A 13,943-nucleotide genomic window follows, 5' to 3' on the forward strand; every position below is an offset into this window, starting at 1 on the left:
TGATACGTGATACAAATTCTAATTATATAGATTAAACAATACCATAATTTCACATTTCTACCACAAATTAATGGAGTATATTAAACTACCAACAAATTTTCATTTGCTTATCATAATTTATTTATAATGCATATTTATAATATTGATATCAAACATATATAAGACATCCTAGTCAAAAATATAAAATAGTATCCCACACTATATATCCCAATATTAGTTCTACATGAACTCTTTATACACAGCCAAAAAACGCACTTAATTGTTTTAGTTAGCCATAAAAAAGTAATTACAAGTCAAATGTGGATAATTAATTCATAATCTAAATCAAGAGGCAAGAACACTGGATGATTAATTGAGACGAAAATGCAAATAAAATCATAGAACTTGCCTTATTCTGCAAAGTGGGTGTTCCTTGCCAATTGGATTGGATGTAAACAAAATCATGAATGTAGCAAGAATTAATGAATAATCCTCTTGTCGGATTATCATTCAGTCCCGCCACGGTTTCAAGAAAAGCAGTGTGAAAATCTGAAATCATCTTCAAATGATTAATTAAAATTTTATGAAGTAATAATTATAATTAAAAATTAAAATACTAATTAATAATGAATCTAGATTACCCATTATGATGTGTAATTGGCTGGCTGTGCAATAATGAAGATTCTGGAATACTTTCGTGCAATTTTTCCAGCCTTCCTCGTCAGGAGGATTTGGATTTATCTGGTAGGTTATCTGAAAAATTACACAAACTTAGCATAATTAATTAGGTGCTTAATTATTATAATATGCAATTATGTTATTCTTTTAGTTTGACTTCGTGCACAATCACGCACCACTTGTATTTATAACAAGAGTCTAGAAAAAACTTCAACTTTGAAAAAAGAATTAACTCATCTCTATATAATGGCAATTAATTAACTTCAAATTGACTTCAAAAGAAATTAATTAATGTCAAATTGATCGCACTAATTACTAACGAATTGCTACTCCCTTTGTCTCAATTATATAATTTTTTTTCCAAATATTTCAAATATATAGGTTGATTTTCATAAAAGGTAGTGTCTTTTTAATTCATTTACTAATATATCCATATTTAATTCTTTGATTAATTAATTCTAACAGTAATGTATTGTCAAATGTTAGGAAGTTACTTATATAATTTCTTTTCCATAATTTTATAAATCTTTATACAAATTCAATCGGTCTATATAATTGGGACATAAAGAACATATGTTTAATTATTTAATTATTTTGTAGGTCATTAATTCAATATGTATTAGCAATTTAATTACACATCGTGTTAATATGAAGGGAGGGCATATATAGAAGATTAAGATATCGTTCATATTATTGGATAGAAAAAATTTATCATATTCTGTTTATATTTTCATTTTTATACACATTTCTATATTTTTTAAATAAAATTAAAGAACTTACTTGATATATGTCAAAATCAGAATTTAACAGGAACAGCGGCGTCTGGATATCATCGACCACATTTTCTGGAAAAAGGCACTGGGAAAATTTTTGTTTATACCCAATTAATTAGTATTTCAAATATATGTATATATAATTATAAGAGAAAATAAAACTTCATATATATAATTAGGTATATATATCCACTTACCAAACCTGGATCCATTCTCTGTGTGCATGACTCCGGCAAAAATTCGGCTAGTTCCTAAAAAATAAATATGATTTTCATTCAATCAGTTAATATGTGTGACTCTAACAGTTAGAAATTTATAATACATACATATAAATATTATTGTTACATAAACAGAATCCTTACATGAAAGGCTGCTATGCTGGCAAAATATCTTCTGGCATTATCTTCAGGGAGATCTTTCCTGTAGTTTCAACACAAATTAAAAATAAATATCAGTCTTCATCAAAAAAGTTTAATTAATTGAAATTTCATAATAAGTGTTATTGAGAATCTTAATTACGCCTGTATGAAGAAGCCGGAATCTGAAATGCATTTTACTCGACGAGCCATAGGGAGAAGAGAACTGAAACGATCACAATTTAGGATCGTTGCCAGCCCGCCGGCCGAGTCTCCGACGAGTAAAGCCTGCCATCACCGTGAACATCTTCGTTAAGTGAATATTAAATGATAAATTAATTTAAATGAGAAAAATAAATAAAAAAATCATACATTAGCAGCATTTGCCATTCCTTTAGTAGCCATGAGCTCTTCCAATACAGAAATGAATATTCTGCGGCCTCTCAAGTAGAGTTGTGTTTCCTATACATAATAAAATTGAAATTATATATAAATCTTTTTATATTTATTAAAAATAAATAAATAAATTTACCGGATCGACGGCTTCGACATCTGCCATAAACGATGCACCGTCACAGTACCGGATGTAAACCTTATTCCAGTTGTAGAAATCTGAAACAAAACCAATTAGTTAATTAATTTGCATGATAAACTCAATTGACTAAGTGTAATTAATCAACTTAATACCTGGATTAATACTTTTGTTTGGACTTTCGATGGGAAGCAAAGTTTTAGGAGCTGCATTTTTGGAAGACCCTAAACCATCAGCTCCTCCAGTTTTGCTTCTGCGGAGGCAATCATCCTTTGAATTGCACCATGCTCCACCCTGTTAATACAAATTTTAAACTCTAGCTAATTAAATAAACTAATCAAACAACACTAAAATTAATAGCATATAGAAATAAGACATATAGGACTATATTCTAAAATTTTCAATGAAATGAACATAACAAACAAACAAAAAATAGCACAATTAATACTCATTCCCATCAAAATAAATTATGTTGAGATTAATTTATCTTCATTCAAGATTCATTATCCCTCTCCCCCATTAAATTTTCCTCTTTTCAACTCACTCATACAAAAGACTAATGAGTTATTGAAATTTTGTGTATGTATATGCTAACCGGGAGATAAACGATCCAGTTGTCGACTCCATCTTCGAATCCCTGAGCAAAATAGTATGCCCCGGGGCTTCCATCCAAGCAAACTATGTAAAGAAAATTGTTCATGAGCAAATTATAAACTGTATTTTGTAATGAATTGTTGGAAAATTGAAACAATATTACCTGCCCCCTTTGCTATGGCATCAGTGATGAATGTAACATTAACTTGTGGGTCAGTGCCTTGACCCTTGACTTGAGATATGATCAAGACAAGGAGATAAAGCACTCTTTTTAAACATGTGGCTATCATGATTTGATTTTGGTAACCCATCCTTCATGAAAGAAAAAGAGAGAAAAAAAGTGAGTTAGCATGTCTTATACTAAACCATTTACAATGCATAAATTAAGAAAATAAAATCGAATCAGGGTACAATATATATAATCACAAAAAAAAAAAACAAATTAAAAAAACAAATCTGCAACTGTGAATTGTTCGGAGAGAGAGAGAAGAAAAATTACATGTTAGCTAGCCATTTTTATTTAAAAAAAGAAAAAGAAAAAAACTGTATTCATAAATGAAAATACAAATAATTCAGTCGAAAATTTCACTACTAAAACTGCCTTCAACTGATAAAGAGGAACTATGAATAAAAGTATACCAACACCACATTTTTTCTTACTAATACACCAAGATATACACAAAAATCTCTAGTATTAATACAGAAATAACATACATAAACATAAACAATTAATACATCCACATTTTGCCGAAACTAAAAAAAATGAAGAACAAAGCACAACGCAGAAATAAACCTTTCATATTCACTATAGAAAAAAAATTGAAAAAAAAAAGAGAAAAGAAAATGTAGTTGCATGAACTAATAAGCGTGTGTACGTAGCAGATTAATGTAATCGTCATCATAAAAAATACGTACGTTTGGAGACAAGAGCAATACCAATGCCAAAGCCGAAGCCGAGATCGATGTTGTTGCAGCAGAAGATTAGGAGAAAGAGAGAGAGAGAGATTAAGAAGAGGTTTCTATAGATGGAGAGATTTGTAATGGTGGTGTTTTGAAGCAGAAAACTCCCTCATATTTATAGAAGATTGCAGTCTATCGGAAACTTTGTAAGAATATAAATTGTGTTAGGCTTTTTTACATTCGTTTTCCCAATTTAGACTTCCATAAATAAAGTAGCACTTCTTTGTTTTTCGCCCAAGATTGGTAACTCGATACGTAATAAATTTGTGAACCTAACTTTGCAGAAGCAAAAAAAAAAAAAAAAAAGTCTTTATTTTTGATGGACATAAATGATTAACACTACATTTTATTTGTTTTAATTAATTAGGAAAGATTCTATACCCACCCTTCTATCAACCAATATATAGTTTCCTCAAACAAGGAAATAGTTAATGCATGAATTAACGTAAATATCAGTTTCCTTTGATGTTGTGGGGAGAGAAGCCAAGAGAAAGAAAATGATCGTGTGTGAGAGAGAAAGAGAAGGAGTGTGTGTGGTGCAAATGAGAGTGCTTGATGAGCAGTCTCGTCCTTCCCCTTCCCAATTTAATTTTGTTCTGTGCTTGCCTCCACAAAGGAATGGAAGTTTCAAGTCGTGTTTGTTTACATTTACATTTTATTTTATTTTATTTTTTTATAATAAATTTTATTTATCATCGAGCGGTGCGACCTCACTCCTGTGTGTGAACAGTGAGGTCCTCGGGTTCAAACCTCACTGCTCCCCCTCCCCAACTCCCCCAAGTACAAAAAAAAAAAATTATTAATCTAGGTATTTAAGTGTTTATTTACATTTACAAATTATTTTATTTTGTCGAGATTCAAAATGAATGTGGCTAGTAGAAACTGATACAAGTTGGCGGTGGTGATATTTAGAAAATAAAAAAAATAAAAAAATAGATACGAATATAACGATTAAATGCTTTATTTGTTAGTGCATCGAATATTTTTTTATAATACGAATCAATTTGGACTATGTTTTGCTTTATGGTTCCAGTGCAATAACAATATGTCTTTTTTTATGTTTATAATATATAAAAAGGCATATTGTATATGTTGAGAAATATAGTGTTCTTATTGAAAAATTAGTAGATATATGTTGAGAAATAGTATTGTTATTGAGAAATTAGTATATATATGTTCGTGAAGAGGCGCTGGCTCAGATTTTTAGTACATGCTTTGGCATCCAAGATATAGATTATATCTTCTTTAAATGACTTACAAAAAAATCCCATAACTAGAAACGAGAACTAAATTGATTTGATGTGAATGGTTGATCATAGGTTGGTTAGGTTTTCCCACATTAAGTATTTAATTAATTTAACCCATCCATTATAGCTTTCCAAAAATAGGAAAATGCTAAGAATAGGTACAAAGTCAGCCGATTCTCAATTGAAGCTCAAGAAACCTTTAGATTTAATCTCTTATTTGTACAAACTTGTACAAATAAAATGTTTGATAAATTATTTAATATGTCGTAAATTATTAATCTACTATTATTATAAAAGTCTATTATTTCATACATTCGCGTAAATTGTGTTAGGCTTTTTTACATTCGTTTTCTCAATTTAGATTTCCATAAATAAGGTAGCACTTCTTTTTTGCCCAAGATTGGTAACTCGATAGTCGATACCTAGCTAATAAATTTGTAAACCTAACTTTGCAGAAGCAAAAAAAAGAATGGTCTTTATTTTTTATCAGGTGGAATCATCTGTCCCATAATTTAGTGTGTACCACCGTGTATCACTTTTAATTTGTCTATTTTATTATAATCGCTTGTTATAAAAATAAAAAATATTATTATATTATGAACTCTAATTAATATTTATCATTAAAAATTAGGATTTAAAAAAATTATATACCCTAACTTTGAATTAATTAACCCAAATAATCAATTATTAATTCAAATAAATATAAAAAAAAAAAATTTAATCCATAATTGGATGAGTGAACCCTTGTTAATTATCTTTTTATTATATTAAATAATAATAAGTTAAAATTAAAGAAAATATAATTAAAAATTATAAAAAAAAATTAAGAATGGTACATGGTGGTACACACTAAATTGTGGGACAGATGATCTCATCTGATTGTTGATGGACATAAAAGATTAACATTACATTTTATTTGTTTTAATTAATTAGGAAAGATTCTATCCCCTTCTATCAACCAATAGTTTCCTCAAACAAGGAAATAGTTAATGCATGAATTGATCCTTATATTATAGTGTAAGGGGAGTTTTTTGTATAGCCCTTCCCTATATATAGCCCTTCTCTGCTTATGATAATTACTCCATCGGTTTCACTTCAATAATCCATATTTACTTATTTGGACGTTTCATTTCAATAGGCTGCTTCATTTGGATGTCCATTTGAAAATAATTGTTGTTGCCGTATTTAAAAAAAAAAACTATTGTCCAAATAAAAGATCTACATGTAGTTATTCAACAAATTCATTGTACACATGTTTGTTGGGGTATGAATCTAGAGGAAACTTCCAACCAAAATACAAAATTCGATCAACCTCTTGAGAATTTTTTAACAATTCTTATAAAATCTTGGTTTAATTCTAATTGGATCCACCCTAGTCGACAACATGAGACACTCACCTAATTATCACTTTTGTTATATTAATTTTATTGAGAACAACCCTCATTTTCAATAATAGTTATCACCAAAATAGCAACTTTTCCAAATCTGATCACCTCTTGCACGGAGTAGTTTGGCCCGATCATCGCAAAGGTGCAGATTCAAAGCTTCTTTAACAAGTATGTGCATGTAGCAGTCATATGAAATCTCGTCGTTAATGTAAGGGCAACAACCAGTTACGTTTACTGGAGCAACTACGTCTTGGCACAATGCTTCATAAACCTCACTCCTACATTCTGCTGTAATACCCTTAATACAAGTTGCATCGTAGGATTCCGTCGAAATAACCAATATTCCACTTACTACAACCAAAATAGTTACCACATTCTTCAATTTGGAACTCATGTTTAATTTTACTACTTTAATTTGTTTCCACCTACCTATATATATATACGTGACTTCTTAATTACAGTCATTTAATTTCAGCAAAGACTAACATTTAACGGACGAAACTTACATTTACGTTTGACGTTTCATGTAATTAAATCAAGTGTTGAATAATATACTCCCTCCTTTCTTCAATATATAACCTAATTAATGTTCCGTTTCAAATATTGAGAGTATATCACATTCTTCTCATTTCATCATTTTAGGAATTATGCATCTATCATAATAATTAATAATGTTACAAATGTAAATTTTCTTATTTTATTGGTACGTGTAATTTTTAAGTTGTGGACACTTAATAAGAAACGGAGCTAATATAAATTATGAAAATAAAAGTGATAAATACATCATTCGCTACATGACTTCTCCCTTCTTCTTCTTTGAATAAGTATCATATTGTGAAACGAAGGGAGTATTGTTTAAACAATTTGCGTATTGCAATTAATAGGATATGGATGTTGAGTGTCTATGAGTTGAACACTGCTTCTTTCAAAATACCAGTCTCCAAAGGCTTGTTGGACTGTCTGCATATCACCAAAAAAGAAAAAAAAAAGATCATAAATATACATGTAAGAACCGGATAAATTAAAACCTTGTATATGTTACACCGAAAATGTACGCCCAACTAATTGTTTTTGGAGAAAACTATTATATGGAGTTTTGGAATTTTATAATACTTATTTGTTCGAAGTGATTAGAGCGTATAATATACCTATATAGTATAACACTTTAATATCAGGTTTGTTTAAAAATATGAGACCTTTATAAAACAATGCTCTATATGTATAATTTACAAATTCTTCAAATTATGTATACTATTTTCTAGGTATGACACGTGATACAAATTCTAATTATATAGATTAAACAATACCATAATTTCACATTTCTACCACAAATTAATGGAGTATATTAAACTACCAACAAATTTTCATTTGCTTATCATAATTTATTTATAAAGCATATTTATAATATTGATATCAAACATATATAAGACATCCTAGTCAAAAATATAAAATAGTATCCCATACTATATATCCCCAATATTAGTTCTACATGAACTCTTTATGCACAGCCAAAAAACGCACTTAATTGTTTTAGTTAGCCATACTATATATCCCCAATAATGTAAAGCAGGTGAATACAAGATATTCTTGTTCCCAAAATTTATATATCCAAGAGATGAAAATCTCAAACTAAATGCAATCACCAGGAAGGTTTCCTCAGTTTCTTTTATCTTCCACCAAAATTCCTAAAGGGAACAAACACATTTGTAGACCAAAAAAAAGATCATTCAATTAGTGCTTGTGAATGCTTGTTTGTGCCCTAATGTTTAGTTTTATGAAGATTTGATGCTTCGGTGTAGTTTTGGAGTAATTTCAGGAAACATTAAAGATTAATTAAAGGATTTTGAAGACATGAGATTAAAGTACGTCTCGAGAGGAATTCGTGAGCGCAAACGGCGACCAAATCCGAGTCCGAACGAGGGGGAACGGAGCAAAACGAGCGGACTGCGCATAAAGCCCAAGACCCCGCGGTCTCGGGCCCGACCGCGGGCCTCTGCTCCAAAATCATCCAGAACGCCAGACGGCACCTGCGGTCCGGGCCGCGGCCATGGGCCCCTCCAACAGCTCTCCCACGGTCCTGTTCCGCGGTCACGGCCGTGACCGCGGTCAAAAGGCGGAATTGTGCGTTTTTGTTGGCTCAGACGGGATTTTCAGCCCCAAATACCCCTGCTTCTCTCATTTTCCACATCATCCACCACAAATCACCTCTCCAAACCCTAGCCTCCATTTTTCTCCTGCAATCCATCAATTTCTTCTACCATTTCTCTCTTCTACACATTAGAACAACACCAAAATCAAAGAAAGAAGGGGAAGACTTGGAAAGGAGCTCATCAAGACTATATGATTGAAGATCAAGATTATAGGATTTGTCTATGAATCTCTATCTCTTTATATCTTTGTTTATGTTTTCTTATAACTTGAGATTTGTTTTTATTATGAATATGCTTGGCTAAAATCTTTTATCTTAGGGATTATATTAGATGGATTTGTAATGGATTGATTTTCTTTGTTTAATATATCTTGATTGTGCTTATTGTTATCTTTTCAAGCCTTAGATTTATCTCTTGTATGATTGGTTGGCCACCTTTTGTGCATTTCTAATTTGTGATTCGAATCGGGAGAGGATAATTACAATAGATTAGGAATTTGATACATATCATCTCCATAAACCGGGTGGTTGAGAGTTGGGTGAGGGTTTGTTGATCTTTTGTGCTCTTGGAAGTTATATATAGGTTAGAAATTGATCGGGGACGGCAATTATGACCCGTAATCTACTGTTTTAGTCGTCCGGTAGGGGGCAAAATCTAGTGGGGAGATCGCCCTAGATAAGTAGGCCATATCAAGATTAATATAGAAGATTGCAGTCTATCAGAAACTTGTAAGAATATAAATTGTGTTAGGCTTTTTTACATTCGTTTTCCCAATTTAGATTTCCATAAATAAAGTAGCACTTCTTTGTTTTTCGCCCAAGATTGGTAACTCGATACGTAATAAATTTGTAAACCTAACTTTGCAGAAGCAAAAAAAAAAGTCTTTATTTTTGATGGACGTAAATGATTAACACTACATTTTATTTGTTTTAATTAATTAGGAAAGATTCTATACCCACCCTTCTATCAACCAATATATAGTTTCCTCAAACAAGGAAATAGTTAATGCATGAATTAAAGTAAATATCAGTTTCCTTTGATGTTGGGGGGAGAGAAGCCAAGAGAAAGAAAATGATCGTGTGTGAGAGAGAAAGAGGAGTGTGTGTGAGTGTGTGTGGTGCAAATGAGAGTGCTTGATGAGCAGTCTCGTCCTTCCCCTTCCCAATTTAATTTTGTTATGTGCTTGCCTCCACATGGGATCCTCTGTCCCACAATTTAGTATGTACCAACGTGTACCACTCTTAATTTATTAAAATTTTTAATTATATTTTCTACAATTTTAATATGTTATGCTTTAATATAATAAAAAGATAATTAACAAGGGTTCACTCATCCAATTAGGGTTTATAATTATTTTTTAATATTTATTTGAATTAATAATTGATTATTTGGGTTAATTAATTCAAAGTTAGGGTATATAATTTTTTAAAATTTTTATTTTTAGTTATAAATATTAATTAGAGTTCATAATATAATAATATTTTTTATTTTTACAACAAATAATTATAAAATAGACAAATTAAGAGTGGTACACGGTACACACTAAATTATGGGACAGAGGATCCCATCTGGCTTGCCTCCACAAAGGAATGGAAGTTTCAAGTCGGGTTTGTTTACATTTACATTTTATTTTATTTTATTTTATTTTATTTTTTGATAATAAATTTTATTTATCACCGAGCGGTGCGACCTCACTCCTGTGTGTGAACAGTGAGGTCTCGGGTTCAAACCTCACTGCTCCCCCTCCCAACTCCCCCAAGTAATTTTTTTTTTATTAATCTAGGTATTTAAGTGTTTCTTTACATTTACAAATTATTTTATTTTGTCGAGATTCGAAATGAATGTGGCTAGTAGAAACTGATATTATTTTATTTTGTCGAGATTCGAAATGAATGTGGCTAGCAGAAACTGATACAAGTTGGCGGTGGTGATATTTAGAAAATAAAAAAAAATAAAAAAAAAAGATACGAATATACGATTAAATGCTTTATTTGTTAGTGCATCGAATATTTTTTTATAATACGAATCAATTTGGACTATGTTTTGCTTTATGGTTCCAGTGCAATAACAATATGTCTTTTTTTATGTTTATAATATATAAAAAGGCATATTGTATATGTTGAGAAATATAGTGTTCTTATTGAAAAATTAGTAGATATATGTTGAGAAATAGTATTGTTATTGAGAAATTAGTATATATATGTTCGTGAAGAGGCGCTGGCTCAGATTTTTAGTACATGCTTTGGCATCCAAGATATAGATTATATCTTCTTTAAATGACTTACAAAAAAATCCCATAACTAGAAACGAGAACTAAATTGATTTGATGTGAATGGTTGATCATAGGTTGGTTAGGTTTTCCCACATTAAGTATTTAATTAATTTAACCCATCCATTATAGCTTTCCAAAAATAGGAAAATGCTAAGAATAGGTACAAAGTCAGCCGATTCTCAATTGAAGCTCAAGAAACCTTTAGATTTAATCTCTTATTTGTACAAACTTGTACAAATAAAATGTTTGATAAATTATTTAATATGTCGTAAATTATTAATCTACTATTATTATAAAAGTCTATTATTTCATACATTCGCGTAAATTGTGTTAGGCTTTTTTACATTCGTTTTCTCAATTTAGATTTCCATAAATAAGGTAGCACTTCTTTTTTGCCCAAGATTGGTAACTCGATAGTCGATACCTAATAAATTTGTAAACCTAACTTTGCAGAAGCAAAAAAAAGAATGGTCTTTATTTTTTATCAAGTGGAATCATCTGTCCCATAATTTAGTGTGTACCACCGTATATCACTTTTAATTTGTCTATTTTATGGAGTAATTGTTTGTTATAAAAATAAAAATATTATTATATTATGAACTCTAATTAATATTTATCATTAAAAATTAGGATTTAAAAAAATTATATATACCCTAACTTTGAATTAATTAACCCAAATAATCAATTATTAATTCAAATAAATATAAAAAAAATAATTTTAATCCATAATTGGATGAGTGAACCCCTTGTTAATTATCTTTTTATTATATTAAATAATAATAAGTAAATTAAATTAAAGAAAATATAATTAAAATTTATAAAAAAAATTAAGAGTGATACATGGTGGTACACACTAAATTATGGGACAGAGGATATCATCTGATTGTTGATGGACATAAAAGATTAACATTACATTTTATTTGTTTTAATTAATTAGGAAAGATTCTATCCCCTTCTATCAACCAATAGTTTCCTCAAACAAGGAAATAGTTAATGCATGAATTGATGTAAATATCAGTTTCGTTTGATGTTATGGGGAGAGAAGCCAAGAGAGAAAATGAATGCTTGTAGAGAAGCAAAAGAGGAGAGAGTGAGGGAAAGAATGGTAATGGATGCCTGCTAAATTCAAAACCAAAAAAAAAAAAAGTGGATGCCGACTCACAATTCCAAGAAGTTGAATTTTGAAAGAAAAAAAATTAAAAGGTCTAACTAATCATAATTCGAAAAAGTATAATTTGAGAAAATAAAATTAGAAAGTAATAATAATTTGGATAATAGCTAGCATAATAATTGTATGAATTACACGACAATGTTAAAAAAAAGTGATCACCTTATAACTTATGATCTGATCCATGAAATATTTTCTTATAGACATTATATTACCAAATATGATGAGGAGTCGAGCTGCAATCGATGAAATAGGAATGAATTCCTTAAACCTCCAAATATAACAAATTCAAAATTTTCATTTCAAATTTTTTAAAAAGGATAATTCACAATCCACAACACAAATATGCATTATTATTCTATACATATAAACTAGTTTCTAACTCATTAAGTTGCGATGGAGAGTCACTAGCTTTACATTGTATTTTATAAGTATATAAATTTTAAAAATATAAATTCATATATATTTGGATAGAGCTCAGCCATATCTAATTGTTAGTTGTGCGTGGTGGATGATGACGATATGGATCAAAATAACGAGGCTAATTCGGTTTAGCCACTACTTAATTAAACACAAATAAAATAAAATATTATTATTTGTTCTAGTCTCAAATACATAGATCAATATTTGCTAATTATCTGAATTGGTTATAATTAATTCATAAATATTATATTGGTTACAATTATTGGATGTTCTTCGTACTAGCAACACAAATATTACAAAGTAAACATTAACAACAATGAATAAAATAATAAATAAAAAAAAGTGTTGGCGTGTCGATTAATGTTCTAACATGTTTTAAAAAATTTATTTTGGTACCCTTTCTTCGTCCGAAACTTATAGTATAATAATACTCGATAATTATCAATTTATTTTAATGTATAAAATATCTAATTAATTGAAAATAAGTTGTTATAACAATTGTTTACATGTCTCAAGAAAACTAAAAAAATCACAAAATTAAAACGATTACAAACTCACATTGTAATCAAAATCAAAATAAAAAATATAAATTAATGGAGTATGTATATATCTGCTAATTACTCTTTCTCATCTCAAATTCGCGTTATAATACCCGATAACTCCCATAACTCTTTTGGATTTATAAAAATATGTTATTATAATAATTAGTTATTAAACAAAATCCAAGCATCGCATAACAAACATTATTAATAAATAATACTCCATTCGTCCACGAAATAGAGTCTCATTTGAGGGTCGACACAAGTTTTAATAAATTTGTTAAAATTGTTGTAAGTAGAATAAAAATACAATTTATAGGGATAGTTAGTGCAAAAAACAAAACTAAAGGTACATTTTCAATTAAAAAGTAGAATAAAAGTACAATTTATAGTTAAATATAGGACAAAATGTATAATGTGATAGAGAAAAAAGTGAAATGATACTCTTTTTTATTGGCAAATGACTCAACTCAAAACACATATTTGAATTGACTCGCAATCGTACGAGGTCATTCTAGTGAAATAAGCTAACCCAAGTCGTACTCTCAAGGAAATAAGCTAAGTAAGGTGTTTACTTGTGTCACACACTAGAAAACAATAAATTTCTAAACACTTTAAACAGACATTGAGTCTGTCACTCCTCATCGATTAACTAATGCAAAATAAAAAAAACAATAAAATTATCTAGAAAAAAATTAAATATGATGCAATAGAGACAAAAGCATATGAATTAAGCTAGGTTCCCCCCTAAAGTTCTTAAAAAGCAAAAACTCAATTATATAAATCTAATATAAATCTAAAATCAAACAATATAACAGTTAATTACGAATTGACCTACTATATATGATACCCTTGATTTAAAAATCTAAGATCTAAATCTCTAT

At 29.5% G+C, this 13,943-nt stretch overlaps 1 protein-coding gene across 5 annotated transcripts in view; it reads right to left on the minus strand.

Annotated features, from left to right (window-relative positions):
- LOC131004105 (pectin acetylesterase 8-like) overlaps positions 1-13,943 on the minus strand; it is a 121,234-nt gene that overhangs the window by 548 nt on the left and 106,743 nt on the right. For 3 of the 5 annotated variants that reach the window (XM_057930709.1, XM_057930708.1, XM_057930713.1), the window contains 10 exons: positions 2,914-2,996; positions 2,474-2,612; positions 2,319-2,398; positions 2,159-2,248; positions 1,950-2,074; positions 1,793-1,850; positions 1,628-1,681; positions 1,438-1,515; positions 621-732; positions 389-528 (listed from right to left, as the gene is read on the minus strand). In XM_057930709.1, the coding sequence (XP_057786692.1) occupies positions 389-528; positions 621-732; positions 1,438-1,515; positions 1,628-1,681; positions 1,793-1,850; positions 1,950-2,074; positions 2,159-2,248; positions 2,319-2,398; positions 2,474-2,612; positions 2,914-2,996 (959 nt within the window). Of the gene's footprint in view, positions 1-388; positions 529-620; positions 733-1,437; positions 1,516-1,627; positions 1,682-1,792; positions 1,851-1,949; positions 2,075-2,158; positions 2,249-2,318; positions 2,399-2,473; positions 2,613-2,913; positions 2,997-3,075; positions 3,225-3,827; positions 3,970-13,943 lie in introns of those variants that run through there. The other 2 variants (XM_057930710.1, XM_057930712.1) reach the window with 2 other exon arrangements.

The sequence above is a fragment of the Salvia miltiorrhiza genome, unplaced genomic scaffold (genome assembly GCF_028751815.1).
Source record: "Salvia miltiorrhiza cultivar Shanhuang (shh) unplaced genomic scaffold, IMPLAD_Smil_shh original_scaffold_326, whole genome shotgun sequence".
Classification (NCBI taxonomy): domain Eukaryota; kingdom Viridiplantae; phylum Streptophyta; class Magnoliopsida; order Lamiales; family Lamiaceae; genus Salvia; species Salvia miltiorrhiza.